The 14,509-nt window shown below is 59.0% G+C and overlaps 1 protein-coding gene across 1 annotated transcript in view; it reads left to right on the top strand.

The window, feature by feature from the left end:
- VAC14 (VAC14 component of PIKFYVE complex) overlaps positions 1-14,509 on the top strand; it is a 50,266-nt gene that overhangs the window by 17,126 nt on the left and 18,631 nt on the right. The window contains exons 11-13 of the mRNA XM_083851835.1: positions 750-894; positions 1,551-1,616; positions 9,478-9,628. Coding sequence (XP_083707961.1) covers positions 750-894; positions 1,551-1,616; positions 9,478-9,628 — 362 coding nt within the window. The remainder of the gene's footprint in view (positions 1-749; positions 895-1,550; positions 1,617-9,477; positions 9,629-14,509) is intronic.

Raw genomic sequence — 14,509 nt, 5'->3', positions numbered from 1 at the left:
TATCTTTAGTCTTTGAACCCCAAACCTGGTGACTGCCACGTGGACCAGCACCTCCACACAGCCGTGGTGCTGGATTCATCCAGCGCAGTGTCCTGTTGTGCATAGGTAACAGCTGGTTTGGGAAGGTGGAAAACCTTGAAACCTGCAAGGTTTCTGTTGTTTCCAAGGCCAGTTTTTGGTGCACCACTGTGTCTCTCGCCCTGCATCCCGTTGCTCTGACACCAGTCAGAAGCTGCCTGTGCCATAAGGGCAGGTGTGCGCTCCTTTGGCCCGTCGTGTTTGCTGTTCGCCTGCAGAGCAGAGGCGCAGGCTGACGGAGAGCAGCAGTGGGGTGCAGCAAACCAGCATGGCTGGAGGAACGGGAAGGCTGGAGCAGCCAGGCCGGAGCTACCTGGGTGTTGCTGGTTTTGTTCAGTTCTCTCCCCAGGCTGAATTTACGCCTGCGTGCAGCATAAGCCTAGCCTGCGTTAACGGGACCCTGCAAGCCTTGAGCTTGCTTCCTGGCTCCTGTAACTCCCGAAGATACGAGCACAGTTCTTGGGCTGCCATGAGCAGATCTGGATTTACCAAATAAGAAATGTGGGTGGCAGGACTGCATGGGGCTGGATCAGGCCATGGGGGCGGTTTGGATGTCTTAGGGTTTGGGCTGAGGTGTTTGACACAGCCTGTGGTGTGCTGTGGACCTCCTTGTCCTGGGAGGAGTGAGGTGGGCATCACTGCGCTGAACCCAGCCGCTCTTTTCTGTGCAGCTCTGAAAGGATCCAGGTGACCCTGAACCTCGATGGAATAGTTCAGGTGCTGGACTGCCACCTTCACGACACCTCCATTGGGATGATGACCAGGATTGCGGTCCTGAAATGGCTCTACCACCTCTACATCAAGACTCCTCGGAAGGTAGGTCTAGGACTCAGCACGTGAGCCTCTAATTTCCTTGGTGGGGCTGAGGTTGTCAGCTCCCAGCTGCTCCTCGACCGGTACTTGGGTGGGGAAGGGGCATACGGGCTTTGGTCTTTGGTCTTTGATCCGGTGAGATCGGGGTCTGGAGCAGCTGGAGGTGCTGCAGGAGGGCAGAGCCACGCTGACTTGGTGTGGAGCAGAGCATTGTCAGAGGCTTAGGAAGAAAAATGGGTGGGCATTGGCAGTAAGCCCCCAGGCTGAAGTTGGTCGGTGGGACTTAGCTGTGGGGTAGCAGTGCAGGAAAAGAGGTTTTTCCACTTGGTTTAGGGAAGGTCTTGGTGACTTGATCGTGGGCCTTTTCAGCACGGTACAGCTGTACTGTGCTGCCCCAGAAGCAGATCTGTCTGCAGAGGTACCCCAATTTCTACCTTTGAATTGGCTTTAATTGTCTTGGTAGCTTGGTAGCAACTGTCTGCCTGCATTTTTCATGAAGGCTTCGGCTGCCACTAGCTTAGTAGCTTTAGGGAGATGCTTCTAGGTAGGATGGAAAATGCTGGTGAAGCTTTCAGCAGCATCCCCAGGAGTGCAAGGGGTCCCTTGGCGGGTGACGATGAGGCCTGTGGGACTGATGTTGTTCACCTCTCTGGTTCTAGATGTTCCGACACACCGACAGCCTCTTCCCCATACTGCTGCGGACACTCTCGGACGAGTCGGATGAGGTAGGTGCTGCAGCCACTGGAAGTGCAGTGCTTCCAGTCTAACTGGAAGCTTGCCGTCCCCACTTCCAGCCAAATTTTGGAGCAGCTTTGCCTGGTTCAGTTGGGTTGAACGTAGGGATTTCGTAAAGCTTGGCCAGCGCTGACACTGGGATTTCTGCCCTGGTGGCCAAACCAACCCAAAACCAGTGCAGTGTGGCCTCTCTGAATCCCACAGGTAACATGCTGCACCCTTGTCCGGCTGAGAGTCCTGTTAGGCTGGTGTCGTTTGTACCCTCTGACTGTGTAAGCCTTCCTTTCTACCTTGGAGGGCTGGTCACTCCTAAAAATCCTTTTTGCCTGCCTGGGAAGGCTCAAGGCTCTGGGATTCAAGCACCAGAGATGATGTCTTACCCCAGTGGGGCTGGGTCTTGGCCAGGCACTGGGTGAGTGGAAATTCAGATGCCTCGAGACGGCAGCATGGAGATGGGGATCGTTTCCACCAGGTGCCTTAAACACTTAGCTGAGACCTGGCAAAGCAGTTAAGCAGTGCCCACCGCTGGCAGGGCCCCATCAGCCGTGCCTGGTAGAGCTGCCCATGTGGTGCGACCACCGCGATGCCCCATGCTCGGGGGGCAGGCCCCTGCCTTTAGCCCCTTCCCGCATCCCCAGGCTCAGAATTCAGACACTACCTCACCGTCTGTGTCAACATGCCTTTGAGACACCCTCTGAGCAACCACGCCGGGCCCAGCCCGTGCGGCAGCAGAGAGTTGCCGCCTCGGCCCGGCGCGCCGGGGCCTGGAGCAGAGCTGCGGGGTAGGCCCAGACATGGGGCGTTTTCCCTTTTCCCAGCAGGTCGAGCTTTATTCCTCTGTGCCACACGGGATGTTTTCCCAGCAGGTTGGGCTTTATTCCTCGTGTGTGGACCCGTGTGGTGCAGGCCGAGGAGCCGGCCTGCTGCCCCACTGCTCCCAGGCACCCGCCGCAGCGGGAGGCAGGGACGGTGCCACCGCCGAGACTGGGGCGCTGCATTCACACCGCGGCTCCTGGGGAGGACACAAAATGTGCCCAGCTGTCCCCCCTCTGTAAATCCTGACTGTCCCTGCTTTGTAAACCCCCGCCGCAAAGAGCGGGGTGGGTTTTTAACTCTGGTGGTGTTTTTCGAAGTCGTTAAAGCTAAGAGTAAACATCCGTCCGTGCTGCTCTGCCCCGAGCTCATGCTGTAGGAGTGAGCTTTCAGGCCTGCTGGCTGGCTGTTAGACCCATCGCACCAGCAGGATGACTCAGGAGAGAACAAAACAAATAGGTGGCTCACTCCTCCCTGCCCCTGCTCTGGCCTGGCTCTCCGAGCCCCCCTGCCGGCTCCTTGGCTTCCCCATGCCATGCTTTCCACCTCCAGGTTGCTCTCTTACTGAGATGCTGTGCCTCTCTCCCATTTCCTTCTCTTTCTTCCTCGCCCCTTTTTTTGTTTCGTTTTCCATTCTGGCCTTCACAATACCAGCATCTTTCTCTTTTTCTCCCCCTCTCTGTCGCACTCTAGAGCGTTTCTGGTGCGGGGTACTGGCGGCTTTGGGCCGCAGCTGGTCAGGCACCAGTGGCGCTTCCCCCGTTGCTGGCCCGGGTTTAGATGCAGCTTGCACAAAGCTGCCGGCGGCCCTTGAAGCCTCTCAGGCCAGATCTTCCTCGTGGAATAAAAATCACACGCTCCCTGCTTGGGATTACACGCTCAGGGCATCAAACCCCAAGCCCACAGTAAATCCCTCGTGCGAGGGGGTGTTAAGAGAGGAGGGAAGGGAATGAGCGAGCGAGGGAATGACTTGCACTTGCAAAGGCAAGCGGCTGCCTGGCCATTTTCCATACCCTGCTGCTTACGATGCAAACCTTTCCAAAAGAGTCCCCAAGCACACATCTGCCTTTGCAGCGCTCCAGAAAGCCTGCATCTTGCAGATAGTCTCTCCGGCTTGGCAGGAGACTGCAGTGAGTCATGTTGCAATTACACTGCTTATTAATATTTGAAAAAAGCAGTGAAGAAAGGACCCCGGTGATGCATTTCCTCCATGTGACATAACTGGGAATGGCTCAAAAGTAATTTTAAGCTGATTTATTTAATCCTGTCTTCTATTTATTTAAATGTTTGGGGGGGATTTTTTTGAAGGAAATCCATAGACAAGTCAATCCATTAAATATCACTGCTCAGCTGGCTCCCAGCCATGTTTGCTGCTCTCTGCAGAGGAAATAGAAATGACCAAAACAGTAGGAGGGGGGGGTTCAAGCCAAGCATTTTGGGGAACGATGAGGGCAAATTGAGATAGCTAACCTGAAATGTCAGCCCCTGCTAGAAAAGGGGGTGTGGGGTGCTGTCTAAGCCATGTTAGTCCTCCTCCCTGCTCGAGGGCACTGCAGTGTTCCTACACACATTCATGGTGTCCTGGGGCAGATTGGGATCCCGAAAAGCTCTCAGCTAATGGGCTGGGGATGGCCAGGTTAGCACAGGGATTGTGTTCAGGCACCTTGCTGTTAAGTCTGGTCTTGCTGAGCTGCTCTGAGTCTCTCCACGCACTCGCCATAAATAATCAAGGAGGAATTTGCACTGGATGGGGCTGAATCTGCGCCCTTTAAGTTGTCACGTATGTTTTTCATGTTCGAGCAGCACAAGGTGTTGCACCACCTCCACCACGATGAGCAGGGGCCAGCATCTCATGATGCATCTGTGGCGTCCTGAGTCATCTCCGCCTTCCCTCCTCTTCCCAGCCGTTCCCAATTCCCCAGTGCCAGTGAAGAAACGGCCAAGAGACCTCGTTAAGATTCCCAAATGCAGCGCAGCACAAAGGAGCTGGAGCGAAGCTGAAGCAAGCAATTCCCTTTGATACGTAGAGGAGTTGGGAGGCGAGACTCCTGGCTGTCAGGTTTTGGGTTGCTGCACTGCGTCGTCCTGCGCTGGCTCCATGCTTCCCTGCCCCGCGTTTCTCTGCATGTCAGAGCTGGGTTTGGGCTCAGTCTTGAAAAGCACTGGTTAAAATTCGATGTGGTTAAAACTTCCTAACGGCTCCGGGATAACAGGATTGTGGTGAGCGTGGCTTTTTCTGCACAAGCTGCTCCTTTCACCTGTGCACAGCCCCGACACCTGCTAGCAAGGGGCTGAAGGGCTGATGGTGGAGAAAGTGAGAAGTCGGAGCCCAGGTGCCTTTGGGCAGAAGCGTGCTGGACCTTTCCATGCTCAGGTTAAAAGCACGGTTGCTGCTGGCCTTGGCTGAAGGCAAGAAGTGCTCTGCAGGTTGTTGCTGTCTGCAAGCTCCTCTTGCAGAGGTAGTTTCCAGGTCGGCTGCTCGGCCGTGCCCAGGGGAACACAGCAGGGGATTTCCGAGAAAAACCTGCACCGGTGGCACTGCTTGTTTTCTTGGTTTGTGCTGTTTTCCTTTCTCCAGCTGCGAATCGGAGCTGTTTATTTACATCCTCCTTTTTGCTTATCTGCTGCTATCAGCCTCGCTGGGGGCTGGAGGTTGTGCTGGGACTTTTGTCTGACTCACGCGAGGATGACGCACAAGGAGGAGCTGGGGTCTGATCTGAGGCAGGATAAAGTCCAGCTCCCTCTGTGCTCTGCAGACACGAAAACCTACCTGTGTTCATGCAGCAGGAACACCAGGCTCTGAATGCAGCGGGAAGATCCCAGCGATGTCCTAGCTTGCACCTTGCAGTTGTGTCTCCTGGAGCATCCCACGGCTGCCGCGCTGGACAAGCAGCAGGAGCTGGTACCCTCCCCAAAGAGCACGTGCTGTGGTCACACACAAATTAAGCATGTGTTTTATTCCCTGCCAGCAAAAATCTGGTGTGGAGGCACCTACCGAGCTAGCTCTGAGCCTTGGAAGTGCTGCTGGTGTCCCCACGTAGTAAGTCACATACCATGCGCCACCCAACGCCCCTAGATGCTGCAGCAGGTTTCGGAGCCCGGTTCCTGGCGTGCTCCATGAGCTGCGCCGTCACCTTTTAAGTCCCTGCAAACCTCTCCCCTTGCGCCCAATTCCCCGTGAATGAGGCTGAACAAAAGCTTGTGCCAAAGCTGCCTGAGCGTGGTGTGGTTTCCAGTTGTGCTCCGTTGGGTTTAGCTCCGTCGTGCTCCTGCTCCTAGACTTTAATCCCCTGCCACTGAAGTACCGCGGTCATGCGCAAAGCAGCGAGCTGAAAGGGGAGAGTGCACCAAGAGGAGAGCGCTGACGCGCCTGTGCCTGGCTTTTTAATGGTTTTTTGGTGGTAAATATTTTCCAGAGGGAGGCTCGAGGTGACTAGATACCGGGGCGGGGAGGTTACCCGTGCTCGAGAGGAGAAGTTACGCTTCAGGGTGCGCTTTAATGATGGGGTATACAGAGAGGTGTATAATTTAAGTTGGGTCGTGGAAAATGTGGTCAGCCCAGCCTCGGGTCTGTGCAAGCAGCCCGAAAACAGCGCCCGTTGTGCCTTGGCAGGCATTCAGCCCCCCAGGGGGCACCGGCAGCTCGCTCCCACCAGCCTTGGCTTGCCGGCATCCCTCTCCGTGCGTCCTTCACCGCGCTGCAGCGCACAACGAACCCAGCTCAGTGGCACCAGGCTCCCCGTACCCCAATTAAACACCTCCAAAGAGGTGCTCGGGGCTGTGGCAGGTCGGCAGAGTGCCGCGCATTTTCCCCAGGGGGCTGATTGCTTCTCCCTTTTTGGGGACAGCATGCGCCAGGCCTACCCTTGCACCCCAGGATGGGTGCAGACGGGGGATCTGTGAGAGCAGGAGGGGAGGACGCGGAGTTCTCGGGTCTCTGGCGTGGTTTTGGCTGGCAGTGGCCGTGTTACCAACCAGCTCCCCCACCTGCTGTTTGTGCTGGTGCTGTGAAGGTGTGCTCACACGTCCTGGGATGCTTTGCCCTTGGCAGAAGCCTCTCCCCCCTGTGCTAGCTTCAGCGAATGCCCTGGAGGTGCGAGGAGCAGCACCGCAGAGGGGAGGAGAAGCCCCGGCCACGCTGCTCCCATCCCCTCCCAGCAGCAGGCTGAAATCTGGCGGCTGGAAGGGAAAAAAAACCCTTGGCAGGATTAGAGGATAGAAGTTGCTGTGCTGGGGACCTGAAAAGAGGCCCGGTTAAATTGGTGTGGGAAGATTAATGGTGGTTTTTTCTTCTTTTTTTGTTTTTAAAGCCAGCGGAGGGGGGGACGTGAGTTTGCTTTTCACACCGTGCGCGCCTGGGGCCCAGCCAGCCTTGCTGCTCACCGCTCTTGGCTCTGGGACGGCGCTCCCGTGCTTTCCTCCCCTCCCCAGTAACATCTGCAAGGTTTGGAAGGAGAAAAAACCACCTAGACAAACTCAGTGAAGCCTTCGGAGCGCCTTGAGGACCCCCGGTCCCCGTGCCGAGCAGAGGGAAAGGGCGCTGTGTGGGACGGCAGCACCGCTCCTCCTCCCCGCTGCTGAGGGGTGCGGGTGCATTTTGGCCGGAGGCAGAGCCCCAGCAGGGACGCCAAGGGGACAGTTGGCACGTGGGAAGGCACCCGAGGGGAGCACAGGAGGGGCGTCCATCCATCTGTCCCTCTGCAAGGCTGGGCATGAGATGGCAGAGCTGGTCTGGGCGCAATTCAAGCAGAAGGAGAGGTGAATTAACCCCACCTGGATCCAGAGAGACCTGGAGGGGGCTCGTGGGGTGCACCTCACACAGCCCCCGGGGAGGTGAGGGGTCTCTCACTCTCCTCCCATCCTCGCTGCAGGGCTGATTCACCTCCCTCTTCCCTAAAACCCCCAGATCCAGCGCTTGGCCCCCAGAGGCTCTCCCCAGGGCGAGCCCAGCCCCGGGCATCCTCGCGCCCTCTCTGGGGAGCTGGAGATGGCCCCGGCCCTTTCGTTGGATGGTCCCGGGGACTGGGACCGATGATCCCAGGGACGGGGACCCGCTGGCGCAGCCGTCCCGTTGCCATGGCACTCGCAGCCCCTGCAGGATGCCACTCTCTCGCAGCCTCCTGGTGCACAAAGCTGGGTCTCAGCTCAGCGCAGGGATGTGCGGCGCATACCAAGCGCTCCTGGCTCGGCTCCGGCCGCGGCCGGGAAGCCTCTCTGCAGCACGCGGGGCGGAGGCCGGGCCTCCCTGCCTCTTTCCCACGGCTGGAAAACCCCGGGCCTTCGCCTCCATCTGCTCCTCCTCTTCCTCCGGGGCCTCCTGCACCCATCATCCCGCCGGGCTTATTTCCTACGGGTTTTTGCGACTGAGAAATGCAGCCCATGTGGGGGCTCCCCCGGCTCCCCCTCCAGCTTCTCCTCCGTCCCCATCCGTGCTGCAGCGACGTGTGTGTGTTTGCCCACCCTACAGAAAATGCCCTAAATCAGGGGGCTGTGAGTGACACGGGGCCGTGCCGTACCACGGCTCTCCGGCTGGTTTTTGCCACCACCCAGCTCCCCGTGCTGCTGGGCCCCAGAGGTGAGCCGAGACCTTTGGGTCCCTGCTGGTTTCAGCCAAAAGCAACAAGAGGCAGAAGCCTCCAGGGGTGTTATTTACCCAGATTGGTGCCTGCCCCTGAGCAGCACCCGATGGCAACCAGGTCCCCCCGTGGCTGCACCGCGGAGGCACCGTGGGCTGGGCTGCGCTCTCCTGGCCCCCGGGGACGGTTCCTCGCTGCCAAAGCTGCTGATGTCGGCCGTCCTCCTCCCTGGGGCAGCCACAGGCTGGGACCTGGTGGTGTTTGTGCTCCCGGGGTCCTCCCAGGTGTGCTGGAGCTGGGTGGTTATCGGCTTTCCAACGCTGGCTCTGCCTCCCTGGGCCGAGGGGGGTCAGGATGCGACCCACAGGTACCAGAGGCGCTGATGGGGGGCGGCGAGGTGCTCGTCCAGGTGCTCTGCACGCCGGCCATGAAGCAGCTCTCCCTGCTCCTCTCCCCCTGCCCATGCCCTCCTGGGCACCAGGCTGCAGGCTGTAAGGCTGTGGGGTTTAAACATCGGCGTGAGATTGGCTGTAATTGCAAAAAAAAAATCACTTAAAATATCTATGCAATAATTACAAAAAAATCACTTAAGATATCTATGGAATAGAGAAAGCCAGGAGCACCTGCCTTTCACATTATCGGGGTCCCATTTTCACGTTCTGCGTGTTATAAAAAGAAATATTGTGGTGGTTTTTTTTGTAGTGGGGTGAGGGTTTTCTTGGTAGCTCTGAAGCTAAAGCTCCCGGCTAACTGCAGCTCCAGAGAAAGATGCCCAGGGCCTCGTGAGAGCACGTGGGAAGCCCTCGGTGCTGTGCTGGATGTCCGGGGCGGTGCTGTGCTGGGTGCGGAGGGCTCAGACGTGGCAGTCAGCCCTTCGGGGCAGCCTCGCTGCTCCGCACAGCCCTGGCACGTCAGGGAGGACCGATGAGGCACCTAGACCCAAGGACATTTGGACGAAGAGGGACCCAAAATAGCTCCAGACATGAGAAGAGCTGGGGAAAAAAAAAAAAAAAAAAAGAAAACAGAACCTGTAATAATTTCTCCAGAAGCTCTATATATAGTCGGCGTGGCCTGACCTGGCTGTGGGAGGAAGGAGCTGCTCTGGGGTGCAGGGGAGCTGGGGCTGCGCTCAGGGCAAACCCCGAAATGGGGAGAGGGGGAAGCAAACCCCGCTCCCGACTGTCTGAATGTGGCTTAATTTCCCGTGCTGCCCTGGGACTCGCAGAATACAAACTGTTGGGTTTGTCCCCTTTTCTTTTTCCTGCCCCAGCTACTCTGCAATCAGTTGAAATCTCTGCTTTGGGCCTCACAGCTAGCCCTGTTTTCCCTGCGTCTTGGGATTTGGCGCTCACCCCCCCACCTCCCCTGCCCCAACAGGGATTTTGGAAAGCAAAACCCACCCCACGGCCCCTCTGCTCCTGGCTTTGTGCCCGCTCACCCAGTGCTCTTCCTCTCCCTGCAGGTCATCCTGAAGGACCTCGAGGTGCTGGCCGAGATCGCCTCTTCCCCGGCGGGGCAGACGGAGGGGCACGGCCCCTCCGAGGCCGCTGACCCGCGCCCCGGCCACGTGGAGCTGCACATCCCCGTCAGAAACAGCCAGCTGAGCGCCTCGGGTAAGTGCCCTGCGCTGCGTCTTGCTGCCCGGGGTCTGAATCACAAAGCCAAGCCACTTGATGCTAGGTGGCACCCACGTCAGACCTTCTCAGGTGGAAGGGAAGGCTTCTCTGGGGCTGAGAAATCAATATATCAGTTCCCACCCCGCATCGCTGGGGGATTCGGTCTGCCACGGAGCTTTCTGTATTTTATTGCTCTTCGTTCTGGCTCATCTTTTGGGGAACTGGCCACGGTTAGCAGCAAGGTGCTGCAGAGGTTGGTGTTGGGGGATGTTGTTATTACCCCTTTTTTTATGGGGCCTTGGGTGGCAGCCTCTTTTCTGCTCGTAGAAGCCCTCAGAGCCCTAAACGTGGCTCGGGACAGGCTGTTGGCTGCCACCCGAGGTGCCCAAAGCACAGCGCTGCGGAGGGCTCAGCCCGTGCCCGCGGCGCAGCGCCTCGCCTGCTCGTGGCTGCGTGTGCTGAATGTGAACCGCGGCGTCGCCCCAAGCCCTCAGAGAGATGAAGAAGGACAGTCCTATTGTTTGGGGACTCGGGAGGGGAAAAAAAAAAAAAAAGCCTTCCATTAATCATCCCAGCGCATCAGGCATTTTTTTTCCACCTTCCCCTGTCTGTGGCTCATCCTCTGCAGTTGCTTGGCTGCCCCTTCTCCTGCTGCTGCTATCGAGGAGCCTCCCAGTTGCGCTCCCCGAGCCAGGTCGTCCCGGCCAAAGATACATTTCATGTCAGCTCGGGATTGTAAACCAAGAGCAGAGCCAAGGCTGCCTCTCCTGCGCAGCACGCAGCCGCCGTGCCTCGCAAAATCACCGCCGGAGCTTCGCTCCTGCTCCCTGGGCTGAGTTTCCTCCAAAGAGCACAAATAATTCCCCCCTCCCTGGGCTTGGGAAGGTCTGCGGCAGGAACCAGCCCAGGGTTTGAGGCTCCCCGGGCGGTTTGGGTTTTGCAGAGCTACCTGTCTCGGATGTGGGGGCTGGAAGCCCGCTGAGCTCCGCGGGTGCCAGCGATGCGCCGATGTCCCCAGCGAGGCTGCGTGGGTGGAGCAGCACCCACGGCGCTGGCCAAGCAGCCGGAGGGCTGCAGCTCAGCTCGCGCTGATGGCTCCTGCCTGAGGTTTCCTTCCTCGTGGATTATCTAAAAATAGCAGCCTGGATGGCGCGCATCCCAACGGCTGCCGCGGCCCCTCTTAGCTCTCGGGAGGAGCAGCCTGGCTCCAGCTATCGCGGCGTGGCGTGGAGAAGCGCTGGGCTTTGCAGGGCCCTGTGCAGGGCTGTTTGTCCCAGCGTGGCCATGGTGTGCGCCGCACTGCCCACCCGCTGCCTCGCGATGCAGTGGGGGATTTCTGTAGGAACATATTCGGGGCTGAGCTGTGCACAGCCCTGGGCTCGTGCCCAGCGGTGGGTGCTGTTGGGGCGGGGAAAAGAGGCCAGTTCACTCGCCTTGGAAGGCTCTGGGGACTGGACATCGGCCTGTCAGAGCTAGGACCCCCCTGGATTTTGGCTGGGAAAGTGGAGACTCTGCAAGACTCCTTTTTTTGTTGTTTGTGTTTTATTTTTGGAGCGGGAGCAGGGCTGATAGAAACCCCCCCTGGTCTGCGCGGTGCTGCGGTAACGGCACTCCAAGCGAACCCAACCTCTGCCCCGCAGGCCAGGTGTGGGCGAGTGCCCAGGCAGCGGGTGTGCACCCCGAGGGAACTGGGTTTGTACCGGGTGTGCACCCCGAGGTGCTGCATGACCCCACAGCAGCAGGACCTGGGTTTGTACCGGGGTGCAGGGCAGCAGTCCCTGCACACAGCTCCCCGGCTGGTTCTGCACCGTGCTTGGCTCGCGTGGCTTTGTCTCGAGGGCAGGATGCTCTCACGCCACGCTCCTCCCCAGGGTTAAACCCACCGCCTTCATCTCCTTCAGAGGAGAGACCGTCTCTGGAAGGAGAGCTGCATGGGCTGAGTGATCTCAGATCCCCTCCTCTCCCCCATCTGAGCCCCATCCGAGCGTGCGGCTCCGCAGGTACTCTCCATCTCCGCAGGTACTCTCCATCTCTGCCCCAAGCTCTGTCGCCCAAGGTGAGCGGCGAGGGCAGCAGGGGAGGCGGAGGGGGCCCTTGCCACGCTGCGGGCTTCCCCCGCTTCCTCTCTCACCCTTTCTTCCCCCGGGATGTGTTTATGCAGTTGTTTCCCCGCCATTCAGCTCAGTTTCCTTCAGATGCTCGTTGATTAGCCAGGAAAGCCGTGTCCCACTTCCGCAGCCCGTTCCCAGCTCGGGTTTTTATTTAGCTGCTTTGTTCTCTGCTTACATAAGGTCGGCTGCCCTCCGACGGCTCCCCCGGACACAATGAGCCGGGGCGAGTCGAGCAGCGCGGTGCGTGGGACCCTCGCTGTCCCTCCTCCAGCACCACGGGGAGGAAGAGCTGCTCCGTCAGCCCCACGAGAGCGTGGCGGGGCACTGGCCTTGGCTGTTGCCTCGTCACCTTCTGCCTGGGGATGTGGCGGGGAGGCCCAGGAGGAAACCCGCGTGTTTCCCTGCTGCAACGTGTCGTGGTTTATGCCGAAAGCATGTCGGGGCATCCCCGTGTCCGCAGCCTGGAGGTGGTCCCTCGGGAGCCGAAGCGCTCCCTTTGCCTTTTCTGCCACCCGGCTGCCCCCTGCGTAACCCGCAGAGCTTCAGAGGGCTTGGAAATGTTGGTCCCCGGGCTCCTGGGGGTCCCTGAGACAGCAAAGGAAGGCTGGCCCCTTGGCTGAGGTGTGCCAAACGGGCATTTCCAGCAGGGCAAAGTTTTGAGCAGGTCTGCGATTTTGAGTCAAAAGCGTCCACAGCACGCGGTGGGCTCTGGAGGAGCCAGGGTAGTGCCGGCAGCTGGCACGCTCCTGGGGGCCCTGGAGAGCCCTTGGTGCTTGGGTAACACATCCTGGGGGGTTTCTGCAAGGGTCCGAGCTGACTGAAACGGGGCTCGTGCCCCGGGAATCCCGGGGGAGCGCTCGGCTACCTGTGGTGCTGCTTCCAGCAGGCAGCGATGGAACAGGCGGTGGGCGCAGTGCCACCACCTGGGCTCCTGCCCGTCCCCCCCCCGGTGGCAGAAAAGCGAAGTCCCCCCCGCTCATCTCCCCTGCTAAAGGCAGGGGCGCAGCAGATGCCACAGAACGGGCCGTTTGCTCTGCAAGGAGCTGGTTTGCAAGCAGGCTTCACAGGATGGGGAGGAGAGGGGGCAAGCGAGGAGGGAGCCGTCCCGGCTGGGTGCTCAGCTCAGCGCCCCAGTTCCTGGGGGAACCGTCTCACCCCTGCTTGTGGGCAACTGTCCGTGCGTCTCACCTCTCTCCGCAGAGCTGCCAGCCCTCCATGTCCCCATCCCCTTCCCTCCCACATGGCACTGATGGAGCCTCAGCCCGCTGGGTGCCAGGCTGAGCCTCTGCCCTCTCTGCGGCTCCGCAGGGTGTTTCCTTCCCCTGTACCGTGTCCGGGCCAGACCCCTGCTGCGTTTTGGTTGCTGATCCGCCTTAGCAAGGAGCAACGAGCAGGTAGCAGGCTCAGATGTCAGCCCAAAATCACAAGCCCAGGGCTCTTCGGCCTGGTAGGGAGCGGAGCAGCCTCCGTGTGCCTGGGCATCCACGCGGGGAGCAGGCAGAGCGCAGCCCGGGGCTGTCGGTGGGCTCGTTTCCTCAGCAGCATCCCGGGCCCTGAGGTTTGTCAGAGCCCAGCTGAGCTGCCGACACGTTCGCGTCTGTTTCCAGCTATTGGGTTTCGGTGGGAGAGTTTGCCTTTTTTTAATTTTTTTTTTTTTATTTTTTCTTAACGGCTCTATTTTTATCCCGCTCCGCGAGGCTTCGCTGCGCCGTGTTTGCGAAAGCTCAAATTCAAAACATCCTGGGGAAGGCTGCCGGGGGGAGACGTGGTGCAGATTCCCACGTCTCCGCACGGGGTTTTGCTGGGCTCCATCCGCCAGCGCCGCCTCCCACGCCGCCGGGGCCCGCAGCTCGCCCCGGCCACGCACGGAAGGGAGGCGTGAGGCCCTGGGGCTGGAGGGATGCTTGGGCAGGGCAGGGCGCTGGGCGTCCGGATGCTGGGAGCAAAACCTCCTCCCGGACCCTCTTGAGCAAGGAAACAGCCTTAAAAACAGCCCTAATTCACCTCTTTTTGGCGATCGAGGCACAGCATCCACCCTGCGGTGCTCGGCACGCCGACCCCGTGCGTGCGCTCCTCTCCCTGCCAGCAGCTTTCAGCTCAGCCACCTCCTGTATCCCAGCCCCGATCGGCGCTGAGATGGCTCCAATTATGGGTTAAAGTAAATCATTTTAGCTAAACCGCCGCCAATGCCCTCGTGGATCGCTGTTAAACAGCTTACCCGGATTTAGCTTGCTTCGGAAAGGAATCAATTCTGGTCAAATCGCGTTTAAATTCGGTTTAAATGGAGCCAGGCAAGTCTGCACCGGTTTTAATTAGGACCAGTTTGAAACTAATCATGGAAAATTAGCAAAACTTGTGTTCTCTGCTATGGTGAAATTCGGTGTTCGGTGGCCAAAGAAGGAAAATGTGAGTCAGCGCCCGCGTCCTCTCCCGGAGCAGTCTGGGGACACTTCACCCGCCGAAGGTTTCGAGACAGCTCCGTCCATCAGGCAGCCAGACGGCCCGAATGTTCCCGGCTGCCATGCAATATATATTTATAAGGGCCTTAATATAGGTTCCTAATTGCCTGTCTCTCTTGATTTATAACGCGGCCCCATGAGCGATGGCAGCGTACCGACGGCGCGAATCGTGGCGAGCGCTCGCAGCCACCCCCGCTCCGCACGGCTTTTTCTGCCTCAGCCAGCATCCGCCGACCCCAAAAGCCAGAAGGATCGTGCGGCCCTGCTTACACCATCTGTATTCGTACTGAAAACCAAGATCCAGCCAG

This window comes from Anser anser (genome assembly GCF_964211835.1).
Source record: "Anser anser genome assembly, chromosome: 11".
In the NCBI taxonomy this organism is placed as follows: domain Eukaryota; kingdom Metazoa; phylum Chordata; class Aves; order Anseriformes; family Anatidae; genus Anser; species Anser anser.
This window is presented reverse-complemented; position numbering and strand designations above follow the sequence as displayed.